Genomic DNA, 18121 nt, shown 5'->3' with positions numbered 1-18121 from the left:
TATTTGGCAGCGGAGTTCTGAATGTCAGCTCATTCATCTACATCAGGCTGCAAACCAGCAGCCAAGGTGAAACGCGTCTGTTTAAGAAAAAGACAGAGAAAAAAACTTTGCTTTCTTCATCGTCGCTGCGTCTTGGACCAGTCTCCTCTCCTTCTATTCGTATTTTCGTTCCTGCCCCCCCACACCCGCCCACATCTCGTCCCTCCCCCCTGGAACGAGAGTCTCCCTGGTTGTGTTGTAGGCGCGTGTTATAAAGCGCACAGCCCCGCCGTTCCCTTCAGATCGGAGCGCTCCGGCCGCTGCGCGCACCAGCTATCAGACAATCAGGACCCGATCGTGCTCACAGCTATGACCCTGCTGCGCTCTCCTGGATTAACTCTCAAGTAAGCGCTGTTTGTCGCCTCCACCCCGCCCCCTCCCCCCGCCCCCTCCAACACCGCCGCCACCCGCAGCAGCAGCAGCAGCAGCAGCCTCCTCACCGGCTCCTGCGTCCTGTCCCCCAGCCTTCAACTCTCAGCTTTGTTGTGCGGTTATGGGGTGCGCTGTGTCCTTTTTGCCTGGGCTGCTGGGGGGCTTGGCCGTGCTGTGAGGGAGATACCAGGTGGATTTATGGTCTGCAAAGCCGCGGCTACCAACCGAGGGAAATTAGTGGAACTTTGAGCTCCGGGAGGATGCAGGTGACGTGTTGGTGCGCCGTGTTACTCCTGACGCCTGCACTTTGCCTGGTGAGTGAGATCCTGCTCAGCCTGTACCTCTAGCTCAACTTTCTCCACTTCTCGCTGCTCTGACAGAAAGTCTAAAAGCCATAATTGTTATTATTTTCTCCTTATGAGCGGACTTTATCGCTTTAACGCGCAAACGCATTTCCACCGCGGCTGATCGGTAGTTCCACTGTGTGGTAGGCCTGCGGTGTAGGGAGAGTAGGCACGGGTTCAAACTTTGTCTACACACCTTTTTAAATAACTGATTGGCAGTGAAACTTGGTGGAGGGTCCCTGTGCACAGTGCCGCTGCTCGTAAAGTGCACTTACTTTATGGAGATCAGGCTTTCACGGTGAAGATGGAAGCGTTTTTAGACTATTTCTAAGTTGTTGTTTGGATACCAAAGAATTCTGGTGCCCGAAACAGCGATCCCGAACTGCCACGGGCAGGGGAATGGTCTCACGGGGGCGCCATAACAAACGGAAAGTCCACGCCGCCAGGCAGCCGGGCAGCCTGGCGGCCGGGACCGGGACCGGGACCGGGCCGCCAGCCTCCAGCTCGAGCCTGCCTTCACTACTTCTGTTTAGCAAGTGCGGAAGAAAACACACATCATGGAAAATGTGCCATGCGGTTCAGTTCAGTTCCCTCAGCGTTTAAATTAGTCACCTAGAAAAAACAGCAACTACCCGTAGATTCAAACCTTAAATCCAACTTAATTTATTCTTGGTTATAAACAGGAAAATATCATATATATCATAATATCAATATCTTAACACACAGTTCAGTTTGAGTAGTTTAGTATTGGCAGGCCGTAGTTTTTGGATTGACAAGTGAGGCTTTACTGTGCCTTGTTTTCCTACCAGTTCTGTGATTTGGACACAACAAAAAGACCCAATTAATTTACGCTCTCTCTTTCCAACATAAAAAGGCAGAGGAAAAGAAAATCAGAGACGAAACAGATTCTTTTCGAATTTGAAATTCTGCTTTTTGCACCGCCAAACGACGGGCGACGGACTCCCAGGCCTGAAGACGGAGGACGTCTAAATCCTGCTCTTCTCGAATTAGACATACACCTTCAAGACTCAAAAGTGCTATGCTTAATTTCCTTTTATTGTTAATATACACAGTTCACACATTTCCAATATTCTGTTTGTAACTGATAAACATCTGACGTCCTCTGCCAACAGGTGCAGTCATCTGAATGAGCTCAGGGTAGAAAATGAGACTTGTATTAAATGTGGTTATTAACAAAGGCTCCTGCCATTCAGCAGCTCCCCTTACTGTGATCCCGCACATTGTACATGTGTGCGCGCGGGGTTTCGGCCGGGCCGGATCCCGGACCCGCAGGGGGGTTTGGGTTTTATCTGAGCCCACAGTGAGACCCCTTAGCTGGCGGGCGTGGCGCTCTCCAAGGTGCTGAAAGTATTTCAACACACCTTCCCTTTAAATATAAAAGCAGCCAATGGAATAATAACAGGCCTAACCATAACAATAGATTTTTAACTGAAAAAAATTCATTTTAAATGGACTTTTTAAATTTAAAACGAATGTTTAAAGCCGAAGTGGTATAGTTTGACCTCTTTCTGACACCAAAAAGAGTCTGCAGAGTCCCCATTTTGGACCATAATTCTCCTGATGTCCCTGAGCTCTTCCTGAATTTAATTCTGAAGCTTGACATCATCGAGCACAAGCATTCATTTATTGTAAAAGTCCTGCTGAATTTAGGAGGGAGGCGTGTTTTTAGACCTCGGCTTCTCCGGTAGCTGCCGGCCGTGTTGTGAGCCGAGTCCGTCCCAGAGCCCCAGCCCGCCTCGCCGCGCGGCGGCGGGGATTACAGCTGAACTCCGGCGCTTTCATTCCGTGTTAAAGGCTCTCGTCTCTGCTTAAGCCTCTTGTCTGAGAGCCGCGCCTTGACCCCGATAACACAACGGCCCAGGTAGACAGCAATACAGCGTGAACCACAGCCCGGGCGCTCACCTCTGGCTCCGCTATTTAATTAACACGCTACTATTACTTCTGGATAGCAGAATTCCATCTGGGATCATGGTGATATTTGTTCGTACTTTATTCTAATGGAACATCTGCACAGTACAGTTTACATGGATAAAAGGTTAAAGGCAGTGTGTCCAATCCGGCTTATTGTTTTATACTTTACACAGCAATGATGCTGTAACTCATAATCAAAGTGGGACATCCTTTTAAATTCAATAGAAATTTAAACCCATATTGTTGTGTGTGTATGAATTAGAAAAAGGCTGTGTGGTTAGATTAGAACATCTAGCATGTGTCCATGTGTGCAGGAACAGAGAGGCATTGTGAAAGCACACATTTCAAAATGGGAATTCACTCATATAAATGCTGCTGTTATTTAAATGTAATCTCTCTGTTTCTTTATTCGCTGTTTGGTTTGTTATTTAATATTTTTTACACATATCTAAAAAAACAGTACAATTGGTGAATTTGCCACTTTTGCACATTGTGTTGCTCCTCATAATTATTCTTCTTATTATTTCTCTTGCTTGTTGTATTATTATGTGTTGCTGCAGTGACTCTTTTCCTGTAGAGGGATCGTTAGATTTCATCTCATCACTTTGGCTTCTTTTTATAGTCGCAGACATGAACTGAGGATTTTGCTGGTGACTCTGCTGACAGCGTTTAAAAAATTGGCAGATGCGCTTCTTGTCTGGGCCTCAGTGCAGCAGTATGACTTGAAGTCTGCCGGTGAGGTCTCTATGGTTGCTGCCCCCCCCCCCCGGGAGTAGCAGATGCAGTGGTCCCACTGGCAACAGTCATAGCAGTCAGATTGAAGCGTTATTATCAAACAGTGCAAATGGGGCCTGCAGTGTCAAGCAGTCTGCACAGTGGGGAGGAAAGACAGTCCCACCGAGATCACGGCAGCACAGCTCAGGCAGTGTGAACCCCCAAACCCCCTCTTCAGTCCGCAGACCTCTAAATGAGCTCCTAATAATAAAAAAGCAATACATGTTTTCATTGAGCTGTTTGAATCTGAAATCAAGAGCGGACCAGTAATAATTCAATTATATAGTGAAGACGTTCGCGCAAATGCTCACATGCTGCGCGACTGAACACACACACACACACACACACACACACACAGATGTAGGCTACACGCACAAGTCCATTGTGTGGCCATCAAGTGGGAGCTGTGGAGAGTGTTGAGTGTTATATTTTCAGCCCAGAAGTCGGCTAAGTGAACATTTCTCTCACTTCCTTGTTCAACCTTTGTGCTACGTAGTTTTTAAAGCAGCATGGTGGCGTCACTTTGGAGCTCTTGAAGCCCGGCTGCTGGAGAAAGCTGAGTACAAAAGGGCAGAGAGTTCAGTCTCGGAGAACAACGCTGCAATTCCCCCACCACCACCAGCTCAGCCCAGTTATCCAGCTCAGTTACATTCGTTGGCTTTCGCTCAGTGACTCGCCGGCCGCTCAAGGCCAGTGTTTTCATATATGTTGGGGTTCTCAAAGTGGACATCTAGGGGTGTTTGAAAGCCTCCAAAGGGATTCAACGGGGTTTTAGACAACCATGAGGAGGTTCCAAAGGTCCTGGGGGGGGTTGTCTTGTTCTTAAGGAGGTTCCAGGTGTTATTTAGGAGGGTCCAGAAGTCATTAGCAGGTTTCATGGGATGTTCAGAGTGTCTGGCAGGGTCATTAGGTGGTTCTGTAAGTCCTTGAAGGGATTCTAGGGATCACTGAGGGAGTTTTAAGAGTCCTTGAGAGTATTCGCAGGTCATCTCTAGCAAACTGAAGATTAGATTCATTTAATTCACACAAATGATCCCAGAGAAGGTATGAATGACTATTTTAAATCAAGGTTTCACTTTCACTGCTGTCTACAATGACACAGTTGTTTACTGAATCAATACAAATCCAAATACGCCACCTTTTTTTGCCACGTTGAAAGATCACAGACTAATGTTGGTATACTTGGGTTGGGTTGGATATACTCAGTAAAGAAATAGCAAAGATATGTTTGAGGTCATTGAGAAACAGTGTCTCCATTACATTGTAGTTTGTCCACGAGAGAGTAACCGACAAGTTGATTTTTACACCAATAACCAAATTTAATCCTTAACATTTTTTTTCTTTATTTCATGTTCTGTTAAAAAACAAAAAAGACTATAGATTGAAATATAATTATCAGATTTTGTTTAACTCTCAAATACTGATATAGTTTTTGGCTTTAAACATCCAGTACCATTCGGGTTTTAATTTTTGACAATGTCTTAGTTATGAATGCAACTAATCATCTTTGTTTTAATAAACTGATTAATCATTTTGTCCATAAAATATCTGAAAAATGTGAAAAATAGTCAGAGTTGAACGTGATGTCCAAATCCCAAAGATATTCGGTTTACAATGATATGAGAAAATGAAAAGCAGCAAATCATCACATCTGAGAAGCTGGAACCAGAGAATGTTTTTCATATTTCTTGAAAAATTACTGAAAAGATGAATCAACTATCTAATCAATTATAAAAATATTTCCTAATTAATTTTTTGTTGATTGACCAATTAATTACTCTACAAATGGTTTTAGTTCTAGTTTTAGTTATCTGGTAAGTGTCTCAATTTAGGAATGTTTTTATGTGTTCTCCTCTGTTTATTTACGTTAAGTTTCACAAAAAAGTAAATAGTAAGAAAGAAAGAAAAAGCATTTTAGGGTTGAATGTGTGTGGCTTATACAGCCAGAATTATGAAAAATTAGAATGTAATACAATGAGGTCCCCAAAAACAAGCATTTCATAAAATATGGAATCATGTTAAAAATGTATAATTGAAACTGAGGTTTCTTGTGTGAAGGTGACTCGGTCTTGTTGAGGTGCTTTAGACTCCCTGAACTGTAACCTCTGTGATCCTGCTGGTGGGTCCTGGTTCTGTCTGATCTGAGCTCAGCCTCCCCAGGTGGCCGCACACTCCCACAAACAGCCAAAACAACACTTGACCTTGGTGTTTGGCCATAAAGTCAATGCTAATAGCACTACTGTTGTGTTTGAAATAGGTGCTTTGGTTATTTTTCTTCTCTGCATGCATCATTGCAGGGATGACTATTCAGATCCAGAGGGGGGTGAATGAGGGAAATCTGCCTTGGATTCGGATCTTGGATGGTGTTAAATTGGGGCGGAATCTCCCTTAAATATTCCCAGAACAACCACCCAGTCTGCAGCCTGAATCTCGTCTTTGTGTGTGTGTGTGTGTGTGTGTGTGGATGGTATATTTGAGGTACTATGATTAATGACCACAGCCTCTATTCTCTCCTCCATGCGCTGCTCCAGATTTTCAATCGCGTTCACAGTTCAGAGGTCAAAGCTGGAGCTGATCGTTGAAGGGCGTTGTTCTCAGAAAATCCAGACCGACTCCTGTTTGATCCTGAGGGAAGCTTCACCCTCGGCGCTTCCCTCTCCATACAGAGCTGTACTTTGAAGCAGCCCAGGGAAAGAAGTGTCTCTGAAGGCAGGAAGCGATTTAGATAACCTCGTCCAACCTGCTTTACATCTCCCGGTACTCCTGTGGCTCCAGAGTCCGCTGTGTGCTCGGCTCGTCACAGCTGAAGCTCTCCAGCACTCACACTGATGTCTGCATTCTCATGAGATGATTCAGCCGACCTTTTGATGGCAGTCAGTCAGATTTTCAGGCCCCTGCGTCCACTGTCGTTTTTACAACTTATCCTGTTTTATGAACATTTAAATTCCTAATTGCTCTCATCAACTTCATTTGCATCCACAACAGAGAAATCTTTCAGCAAAAAGGTTTCTAACGTGGCCAGAAATGAATTAATGCTGCTAAAATGTGGTGTTTTTTAATTTTTTTTTTTTGCATATTTATGTAAGTGAGTAACATACTGAATTTTATTGATTTTAGAATTCAAATGAGCCATCAAATCCAAAATTTTCCCTCAATGTGGTTTTGAACTGTGTTAAGTTCTAAAACATCAAACGTTTTAACCACACAGGTCACATTCTATACAAATGACAATTTTAAAGCACAAATAGTGTCAATAAAGTTATTTTAAGATTTTCCTGTTATGTTGACAATGAGCCAAAATGTCCAAATGGGCAGTATTATTAGCCAACATGTACGCATGAGTGTGTGTGTAATGTTTCATTGGCGACGGGGTCCATTTGACACATTTGGTCTGAGCAGAGTCTGGCTCCCCCTCACTGACTCCTCTCCAATGATACTTCATAAAATCTGATCCACAGCTTTTGTCACACTCTTCCAACTGTGACATTTTTGGCAGCCCCCCCCCCCCACACACACACACACACACGAGCATTTGCTAGCCCCTGACACTTGGACAGTTAATGTAAACATCTAAAATATATTTATCATGACTTTTTCATGTGACTTATGCTTTTTCTCTGGTTTCGAAGTACAGCAGGCACACAAAAAAAAACTTGTGCAGGGATTTCTATTATTTTGTTTTGTTTCAAGATACGAGAAAATCCCTGAAATGAAGGAAACTCCGGTTGTCTGGAAATCTCCTATTTTAAGAAAAATATGTCTTGTAGGTTGAAATTGAGACTAATGACTTCCATTTTTTACAGTACATGACCAAGTCTCATCATGTCTATATCCAGATAAGTGTTTCAGTTCCAGTTGCTCAGGCTAAATTTAGTCATTATCTGTGGTGAAAAGATACGAATAACTGACTGGATACAATGCAGGCATTGGATATGGAGTTGTATAGTGATGGATTGCCTTGCTTTCTAACCTGATGATGGGCTTGACTTACCAGTGAAACAGAGCAGGCTGAGATGCTGGTGGAAATAGTGGAAATGGAGAGGAGGAAGAGGTTTGGGGGGCCTCTCTCCGCTGTGTCGGCAGTGATGGATCTGCCATAGGAGCTCACGTCTGCTGCACAGTCCGACAGTCACCCGCTGATGGGAATTACCAGCCGTGTCTGTTATCTTCTACTTAAGATCTTTCCATCCTCTTAGATTACAGTGACTGGCCATGCGGGCGCTGTCGCACCGCTCCAGGGACATGTATGGATGAGTTATAAAAAAGTCAATGAGTGATGAACACTCATGTGAGCACTCCGAACCAAGGTTTAGGCCCATATATTGGTTGACAATATTGGCCTGCTTCTGTAGCAGGGAACTAATTGCAGTGGAATGTGGAAGGATTTAACTCAACAGTGTAAAAGCTGCAATGAACCCAGCTACACCCTGTTAAAAAGTTCTATTAATCTGGGTATTTGTAATATTCTGTGCAGAAAAATACTGAATGTATCTAAAAACCCATGTTGGTGAACCTTTCTTAGTCTATCAAGGAATATGCAATCCAGTGATCACAAAAAACTAGTACAAATTCAACCACCATTACTGTATTTGTGAGATCCTAGAATTTTGTCCAGTCCTCCTAATATTTCCTCAGAAGATAGTCAAACTGGATGAAACCTTTCAGATTATCCAGTTCAGTGCTAAAGCTCACAAAGATATCTCAAGTTCAAACTGAGCTCTATTGCCATTGTAACTAATGCTGCAGACCAAACCAGCATGGAAGAGGTTTTGTTCTGGCTTACGTCCTCAAAATGTATCAGGTTTCCAATTCTATCAGCAACAAAAATTTTAAATTTTGTTTACTGTTATTAATAACATATTTGTGCAATATAGTATAATATAAATGAACAGTCTTCCCTTTGGACCCTAATGACAAGTTGTGATCAGCCTTTTAAAAAAGAATACTATCCAAACACTGAAAATGATCTCCCAGTGATTCAGGATCACTGATGTTAGCTTTACTGAAGCTATATACAGTAACCCAAAGTCACTTTGATGAAGTCACTTTGTAAGTCAGAAACAAATCAATTCATTTAAATTTTATTTATCACTTTTCCTATAGAGCAGATCTACACCGTGCTCTTTATAATATTATATTATTATATTACCCAACAATTCCCTCCATGAGCAAGCACTTGGCGACAGTGGCAAGGAAAAACTTCCTTTAAGAGGCTGAAACCTGGAGCAGAAGCAGACTCAGTGTGGACGGCCATCTGCTGCTGCCGGTTGGGTTCAGAGCGAGAGAGAGAGAGAGAAGTCAAATTTTTGCTTTAACAAACAACAAGACCTCTAAAGTAGACACAAAAAACTTGCATTTCAAATGACACGTATGAGCGTTTTCTGCAACAAGTTCTTCAAATTAAATGACAAAATATGCCGTGTGTCCATATTCTTTAGAACAACACATGGAACCGTTTTCTGATCTGATGCCCCTATCAGCAAGACTACACAAGATTTAAATGGAACGCACCTGCCCTTGTACACTTTCAACCCAAACTATCATGGATCGACCGCCAGTTGTAGGCTTAGGGCTATACTGCTTTTTACAAATCATCAGAAATACAGTGCCGACTCATTTCAATAAGTTGAAGGTGTCTTCTGCGAATAATTGCAATATGAAGACACTTTGTAATTAGCTGCATGAGTTTCTGGTTTAGAAATTTGTTTGTACAACAGTACAACAATCCAAGCAATTACTTAGATTTTTCAGTAAAATTTCAAGCTATCAATGAGATTTTCTTAATAAACTATCTGCTAATAGGCAGCATGAGACAAATGGAACAACACTTATGATGGCTGCCATCATCAGTTGCCTGTGTCTTCCAAAACCATTAAAAATCACTGTTGAAGAATTAATCTGTTTAATGATTTACAACCCTAACCCTGACAACGCCAGGGTTAAGGCTTTGTTAGCTTCAGGCACAAAAACGACTTGTTTAGCTTTGGAGAAAGATCATTGTTTGGGTTTAAATAAGTACTTTGTTAAAGTTAGGGGACCCTCGTCATCATGGTCACAATAGCAAACGCTTGGTTAAGGCTATGGGACAATCGTGGTCTTGTTTTAAAAATGTTGACTGACAGTTAGGTAATGTTAAAACTTGTGAAGATATTTTTTTTAAACAACAATTTCCTGCAAAATACCACATAAACAGTCAAACATTTTATCACAGTTATTCAGAGTAGGTCCTGGAAGTTCACTCACTTTGGGCTCCTGTTATCAGAAAAAACTCTAAACCTGCAAGCTGGTGTACAGTAGCTGGTTACTCTAAAGTGGGCTGTTTGTTAAATACTGCAGCTATCCATGTACAATATCCGCTCTCCTTCTCCAATCTTCATATCAGAGCACACCAAAATCCTTCACCCCTTCAAAGCAGCAACTCTCTCTGACACCTGTGGTTCTCTCTCTGACTTTGTAATGCAAAGCCAGATGAAGTGAGAGAAATGTGAGATGTGGAACAGAACAGGGAAGGGAAAGAGGAAGGAGGTGAGCGTGAGTGACTTTTATGCTCGGCCTGCTTTACGAGTACAGTACTCCAATTTGTCGTCAACACCCACATGTCTGTCAGGCCGGGCTGTTTGTGCTGTCGCTGTCACTCCAAGCAAACAAGCTGATATATAATGCAGCCGAGGAGAAGCAGACTGAAAATTGTCAACACAGATGGTCTTTTGAAGAGGAACAAATGATAAAGTCAGTTAGGTTTAACAGCAAACCTCGGTGTCGCTACTTGTAGATGCTCGGAAAGGCAGAGAGAACAGGGAACATCAGCAGCTGTCAACATTTGAGATACTTCAGAAAAACATATTCATCAGTGATGTGCTGAGCAAGAAAGCTGAGAATTGTAACCGATTGTAAGTTTTAATTTGAATGGTTTCATAGCTTGAGAGAGTTGATTTACTGAGATAAACACTGGTCATTTTCATGTTTTAGAATCTTCCCTTGGAATTGTTGTTATTTGAAGATGGCTCCCTAAAACTCACATTATGATAGGTAAAAGCAGACCACTTGGCAATTGCACATCCACAAAACCGCAGTGGTCAACCCCATCTCCTTGAAATTCCATTTATATACTACTAATTTGCAACAGCAAATACGTTTAGAAAGAAATTGAATTTTTAGGGGACAGGGTTGTAGTGGGATAGGCACTGGCAATCAAATGTCTGTGGGGAGGGGCACCGGATCAGGAAATGCTCAAATCGGTCACTTTGGAAAGCAATGACAAACAACCTATTTCATCATTATGTTTGGAGGAATTGTTGCCCTCAGATATTTCCCCTGAGAATGGCTTCTGCTTGCAGACAGCTCGTTGAACCACGCTAACATTATGGAAAGTAAAAGTAGACTAGACATCGGTGGTAAAGGTGCTGAATACAAAAACTTGAATCAGCAGACTGGAATTAGCGCTCCCTTAAATTGTATTAGTCCTCCTAAGACACACACACACACACACACACACACACACACACACACACACATATATATATAACCAGGGGCACTGTATTCTTAAACACCTATGACACATATGATCCATTCAAGATGTATTTACCTGATTACCTCTATGCATACATGTCATCATAGCCATATCGTATAGTAACAATATCCTTTTTATGATACTTCACCTACCTCTTATTTAGATGAACAGTTTTTTTAATTGTGTATATATGAGAGCCAATATTCCATGCTGTTTATATTATTGTAAAAGCTCTTGTTGCCCCTTAGTGTCCAGATAACACAGCACTCATCTAATTTATTAAATGAAATCAGTGTTTTTGCAAGATATCTCTGAATTATAATTGTATATTTATTTGTATTCATGTTTTCCATTTAAACTGGGAGAAGGATGCAACATATTAATGAGACACCGAACATTTTTTATATAATTAAAAACCCTCCTGAGTAACAAATCTCAGAATGACTTATGTAAACTTGCTGCATTAGTTGATTTTTGTCCACTTGAGGGAAGCAAAACAAACTAAAAACACAACACTGATATTTTAACATCCACATATACCTTCTAAAGTTGGTGTGGCTAATGTGTAAGCACTTAAACATCCAGCAGACACACAGCAGCATTAGCATTTTTATGGAGTGGTGTTTGTGTCCAATATTCAATATTCACGCTCTTTCTAGCTCTGAGCAGCTAGCGTCTGTCTGTGCTGGGCAGGCAGCGCACAGCGGGTTTATCAGAGCATGTTTGCTGAAAACAGCCGCCGCCTGCTGCTCGGAACAAGGTCGACGAGAGAACAGCTGGAAAACCAAAACAATGAGCTAAAAGCTCCGACGAGCTGAGGGTATCTGCAGAGTCGGGTTATTATTTCCTGTGGGTCACTAGTGGTGATATCTTTCACATTATGCCATACGTCATTTCACCCGTTGTTAATATAAAAATACTGATTAGCGCAGCTTTAAATACGTAATGTATATGTATCATCTGCAATGTCAAATTTCCCAAAAATACATAATTCAAACATGAAAATATTCAAACATAAAAATCATCAGAACTGGAGTTATGAGGTTACAAGGCAGCAATATTCTCTACCTAGTTTAAAATTGGTTTCCAGCAGCATAAGTGAATCCGTTTTATTATTGCTTAGACGTCAGCTGGTGAAGTAAATGGGCGAGTTCATGCTTAAAATGACTGAGGAAGTTTTTTTTAAGGTAGAAAAGCACTGCAGAGAGTGGAGTGACTGGCTGGTCAAAACCAGCCATTTTCCACCTCTCATAAAATTACATTTTGGTCTGAAAGTGAGTGAATAATTGCTATCATTGGTTAGACATAAGTTGCCATGTGTCAATCAGCTACACCCCACTGGGTTAAATGGGCTGCAGCTGTTTTAAATTGCTGTTATGGCTTGATTTTTTTCAGGATTCACACCCTGGGGGGCACTGTTGGGCTTAATGATAACAAAATTAATTTCACTGCAAACACACTTACGTGCACCTTATCCTGCTTCACTAATCAATATTTTATATAATATTACAGAACAGACCTTTGTGTTCTTTTTTCTATCTGGAGCAACGGCCACGGTGAGGATGGAATAGACCAATCACAGTCATTATCAGCTGCAAATGACAGGGCTTCATTACTTACAGCAACCCTGGAGATTCTGGTCGTATTGATTTTCAGAATTACACTCCTATGGCTTTGCCTGTGGATGGCTTCCAGTCGCAGCAGAGGGCAGAGAAGGCAGCCACGAGCGGTGGGCGTCTGCGGCTGACAGCTGTCAGTCACGTGTCAGCGGGCTGAGAGTCAGCCTTTAGAGAGGCGGTGCAGCAGCGGAAGGCGAAGAGGAAGAGGAGGGGGAGGAGGAGGCCTTCCAATTCTCCCTTATCTCTCTCTCATTTACCGCTCCTCTCTGTCTCCTTGTCTGGTTAGTGCGCTCTCGCTCTGACTTTCTATTGTGCACACTCTCCTCAGACTCACATGAATAACTCTTCTTATCAAGCTGACCCTCGACTTCAAACTTCCTTCCTGGGAATCAGACGCACTCCTCCTTATTGTTTGCCTTTTTCTAGATTTTTTCCCTTTTATCATTCCAATGGTATCAATTCCATTTTTTCCACCCCAGGCAGAGAAAATTAATTCCATGCAAGGTGTTGTTCAAATATACAGTGTAAACATGCTCGCATGCATTTCCTTGATTACCGTCAGCCCTCTCTGTTGAAACAGACTGAATTCAGATCTGTGCAATAGAGGAGTGATTAAAGCTGTGACACCACAGCAGACAGGGAGACGATACTTTTCCTTAGTCAGCTAATGTTCAGGCAGCATCACCTTTAAAGCAGCACACACTGCTGTCATGTGTCTGTTTGCCTGCTAACATAAAGCCTGTTTGGTTTATTTATCGGTGTTTTGTCAGTGTAGCAGCTTATGCTGCAGTGCAGGACAGAAATCCAGCTCGTGTGCAGGTCAAATTCCATCAAGGCTGCCGCTTGTGTGTGCATCACAACGCCATGGTCCTGGAAAGCTCTGGAAAAATGTGGTAGGTGGACCTTGAGTCAAAATTATTTTTGTTAAAAATACTATTTCCATGACATGAATGAATTTTCACACTCAGTTATTGTGGAATGTATATTAAGAATTAGCATGTTCCTCTGTTATTATTGTACTTCCGGATCCCCATCCATCCAGAGCAGAGTGAACGCAGCAAACAGGATGAGTTCAGATAAGCAAAAAGTGACAACCTACTACAGGCTCTACTTCCCAGCTGCATACCATAGGAGTGGGTAATATGAATAACATCTTCTATCACAGTATATGTAATTTTATATTTCAATATAGACGATATCCAATGAAGTATTTACCAGAAAAATCAAGGTACTTCTGTACTATCCAGTGAATCCACCATTGCTATAAAGGTCCTGCTCACTGATTTGCAACATTACCCACAATGACCTAATGCAACCAGAGATATTGAAATAATACCGTATCTACCTCGGTGTAATGGGTACAGAAAACTCATCTTACAGTATGTTACATCATATCGCCCAATCCTAGCATACTATACACATTCAAACTGGGAAATAATGACAAATTAAAGCACGTTTTAAATTATTTGAAAAAACTGCATACAAATTATAATATATAATAATTGTATATATATATATATATATATATATATATACAGAAGTATTTGTATAGCACATTTAAAAAAAACTTAAAATACAATACAATTACAGTGAACCGTTAGACAGAGAATTACAACAAGATAAAATATGAATAATGTAAAACTACTGGAGTAAGAGTGAAAGGGGAAAAAATGGCAGTTTGGTTTTTAGAAGCTTTGTACAGTAATGTGGCACTGAGCTGAGCTGGCCAGATACAGACGGGGAGTTTAGTCCACAGTTTTGGACTCGTGAAAGCAGCCTTTCACTCTCGAGTCAGATGGAACTCTGGACAGCATTAGGCTGACAGAATAAGGTGTGAAAGAAAATATATAGTAGAGACCATTGAGGGCTTTTAAATGGATCAAAAGAATCTCACACTGAATTCTAAAACAAATAGGGAGCCACTGTAATAATGTAATAATAATTGGTGTGGCCAGTTGATGGATCATGTATACTTTATAGTATTGGTATATAGTTTGAAATTGGGATAACTTTGGAGCACGGCTGTTCCCAGGATTGTAGAAATACTGAAGTCAGGAGTCCAAATTTCTCTAGTGCAACTTCCCCAAAAACACTTATTCAGAGGTATTGAGTTCATTTGTGTAATTGCAAACTCCTCCTCAGGTTGTTTAAACCCCCGAAGTCTCAGGAACAGTACTGAGGACGTGACCTTGATGGGAGCTACTGCCCTGACTTGGAGAAGTGTAGAAGTATTTTTCTTTACTCTGATTTAAGTTGTTGCTTTAAGTTTAAAGTTCTCCGTAGAAACGTAACAGTTTCTTCTGCGATGTGAAATCTTGTGGTGGATTTAGAGTTTGCACTTCAACTGTCTTTTCCTCAAGTTTTATTTAAATGGAGCAGTTCCTTCAAGGAAATTCTTCTGGAAATCAATCTATTGCTTATAAACTAGCTAAACAAATTCAAATAACTGTCTCAGAACTATTTTCTCTTCGATTAAATAGTTATTTACAGGAAATGTCCTGGGATATTAAGAGGAAATTACAGCCCACTAAAATAAAGCACTTTTTTATTTCCAACATGAAAGTCTAAATTTGTTGAACTAAAAAATAGTCACATTTAAATAAAAATACTGGAATCAGCCCTAAAAAGTAGCCACCATGTCTAAGTTTTTAACGGTACTGAGGTCATGACCTCACTGTCCAATATGGAAGCTATTGCCCTGGTTCTAACCGTGTAAAGTCTTGACAGTTACAACGGTTTGATATTAATTGATGTTAACTCCAGACAAGGAAGACATTTCTTGCCCGGGTGTGTTTTGGACGTGTTTTGAGGCAGCAAAGTAGGTGAATCAGTTCCTGTTCAAAAATCGAATTTCAGTTTGAGTTTAGTGAAGTTGTCAGAGGTGAATCAAAAGTTGCTGTTAGCCCCCGGAAACAGGCGATTTAACAAACCTTATAATATAGAACTTTCTCCGTGTCATTCTGTGTGGCTCTCTGTCTCTCCCCTCGTCCCTCATTCTGTGTATGTTCGAGCATTTATCAAATCAATTACTGCTGATGGGAGTTCCTCAGGTAGTGAGGTGTCTCGGCCCTAATTCATCCTGTCGCTTTGATGGATTCGCCCTGCTCTCCGAGCATCGGACCTGCAGCACGGGGAGAGCGTGGCCGATCTGTCAGGCCTCACAAGTCATTACTTAAAACATTAGCTGCTCGGGACGCAGAGAACAGCTCTGATGTACAAGAGATTTCTGTGTGGCCGCTGTGTGTCTGAAGGTGGACAGACACCGGACAGTCACAGAGAGGAATCCTCAGATCAGCCAGTGCAGGAGATGTTTCTCTGAGTCGCTGTGATACAGTGAGAATGGATGAAGCAGGAGGGGCCCTCAGGTCCCCGATGGACACTATAAGCGTTCCTACGTGCAGAGGGAAAACTTATGGTGAGGCTGCGTTAAGTTTCTAATCTGGCAGCTGTTAGGACAACCTCCCGGAGGATCTGAGGGAAGATGAAAAAAATGGCACATTCTGTATTTAAACATCAGTTTAACACTTTTTAACCCAGACTTTGCCTTGAGTGCTTCTGTCATTATCCATTGTCTTATTTTCTTACTTCTTCTATCCGTGCACTACTACTACTACTTACGTATGACCTGTACAGTATGTTACATACCTGTACACATTACCTGCTTATTATGTACTGTATATACTTATATGCCTACATAGATTCTTGTATATTCAGCCCTCATTCCCAGGGCGTCAGACACCGCCGTTTTGTCACGCCCTTCAGCGCTGTGTACAGACGCACATGGCAGCCTTCCCTTCAGCGTTTGTATGGGACGCACAAACACACAGGACAGAGCAGTTTCTGAAGGCTGCCATGTGCGTCTGTATACAACGCAGAGGGACGTTGGTATTTGACGCCCTGGGAATGAGAACGGGTTGGTATATTACATATAGACTATATACTTACATACTTTACATAAACAGTATATATTCATTCAAGTTACATACTTACCTGTACATGGCATATTTATTTATATACTTACATACATGCCTGTATGGTATATCCCTTTAAATTACATACCTATGCGTACCTATGTATACATATAGTCTAATATATTTGTCATCAATAAAACATAATCCCTAATTTTGCTCTCACTGGTTTCAAATATATGATGCATTTGTCTCGTACTGTCTCAATGAAAAATTATTGCATTTCTATGTCAAGCACAGTAAAATGCAATGTTGTGTCATTCCTTCTTCAGTGTGCAGAAGCATTTACATGGAAACTGAAAAAATGTGGGATTTGTTGTGCAAATATCTGTACTTGATATTTTTGGACATAAAAATAGAGAAATATAGAACAGAACATTGAATAAATATTTGCAGGGGAAGTGAAGGACGCGTAGACAAACATGTAAACAAAGACTTGTAACTTGTCAAGAATACAAGCGAAGTAGAGTAAAGAAAAGCAATGAAAAGAAAGGATGGTGGACAACGTTTTGTCAACCAGACAACAAATCTGGTCAGTGGTCAGCACTGTTCCTACATGAGCTATACAGTAAACTGATGAATGGCAAACAGCTCCTCTATATCCAAATGAGCATTTGGCCACATTACTGAGAGATAATAGAGACAGAGCTGCTGCAGCCAGGTGCAGACTGAGTAAATAAGTGAATTAATTCAACTAAAATTCTTCCTCACGTAGGAAGAAACTGATTTAACCTGATCTCTGATGATTCGAACAGATGCACTCAACAGTAAACAGTAACAGTAAAGCAGGAATGTAATGAAGTGTCATGAATTACTGCTCCCAGATGGTAATAAGTAGTAAAATTACTTTTTGAGTAATGAGCTCAACATTGAATAGAGCTCGATGCAGTATTGCTGTTGCAGAATGTCTCCTGTAGTTGTACATTCCCCCAATAAAACCCCAGTTTATATCTTCGACTCAGCTAAAATTTAAAAACTATTTGGCTCTAAGTCTCGAGTTAATGGCTCAGGCAGTAAAGCCATTCCCAAAAAGAAAAAAGAAATGCAGTGGAGTTAATTGAAAGTGTTTGCTCTTGCAGATTTCTTACAGTCAGCATAAATGCAGAGTTTAGGCTGCAGCAGAGCAGGAAGAGAGGACGGGACGGGAAATATACTGATAGTGTGTGTCCGTTCCTGAGCACCCAGATGCCGAGCTCGCCGCGTCATCCCGCCATGATTGACAGACCCGTAAGCGTCTTTACCAACTTGCTGGCATGGCAGAGGAAAGCAGGATCTTCTTCCCCATGTTAGACGCTGAGCATCATTTCTCACAAGCCCCTCGTGCTCGCCTGCCTGCTATTACTCACTGACATAAAAAGCACCTGTCAATCATAAATCATGTCCTATCATTAGTAGACATTAGCATGAGTTCATTTACTAATGTATTCCTCGCCCTGGAGGAACGTTTATGTATTTGGCTGAATGTTTTACACAAGGAAATATTTTAAATCATCAGCCTGAGGAATGCGTGTAGTGAATAATGCATTTAAGTTCAGCCGCTGCTCCGTTATTACACTGTAAGAC

The 18121-nt window shown here is 41.5% G+C and overlaps 1 protein-coding gene across 2 annotated transcripts in view; it reads left to right on the top strand.

The window, feature by feature from the left end:
• The first annotated feature begins 396 nt into the window (after positions 1–396).
• nxph1 (neurexophilin 1) overlaps positions 397–18121 on the top strand; it is a 54549-nt gene continuing 36824 nt past the window's right edge. Inside the window, exons 1-3 of one of the 2 annotated variants that reach the window (XR_006375292.1) lie at positions 616–725; positions 13366–13483; positions 13633–13729. Coding sequence is in view for 1 of the 2 variants with exons in the window: in XM_044172398.1 (XP_044028333.1) it covers positions 672–725 (54 nt within the window). In the remaining variant the exon portion in view is untranslated. Of the gene's footprint in view, positions 726–13365; positions 13484–13632; positions 13730–18121 lie in introns of those variants that run through there. The other variant, XM_044172398.1, reaches the window with a different exon arrangement.

The sequence above is a fragment of the Siniperca chuatsi genome, linkage group LG17 (genome assembly GCF_020085105.1).
Source record: "Siniperca chuatsi isolate FFG_IHB_CAS linkage group LG17, ASM2008510v1, whole genome shotgun sequence".
In the NCBI taxonomy this organism is placed as follows: Eukaryota; Metazoa; Chordata; class Actinopteri; order Centrarchiformes; family Sinipercidae; genus Siniperca; species Siniperca chuatsi.
This window is presented reverse-complemented; position numbering and strand designations above follow the sequence as displayed.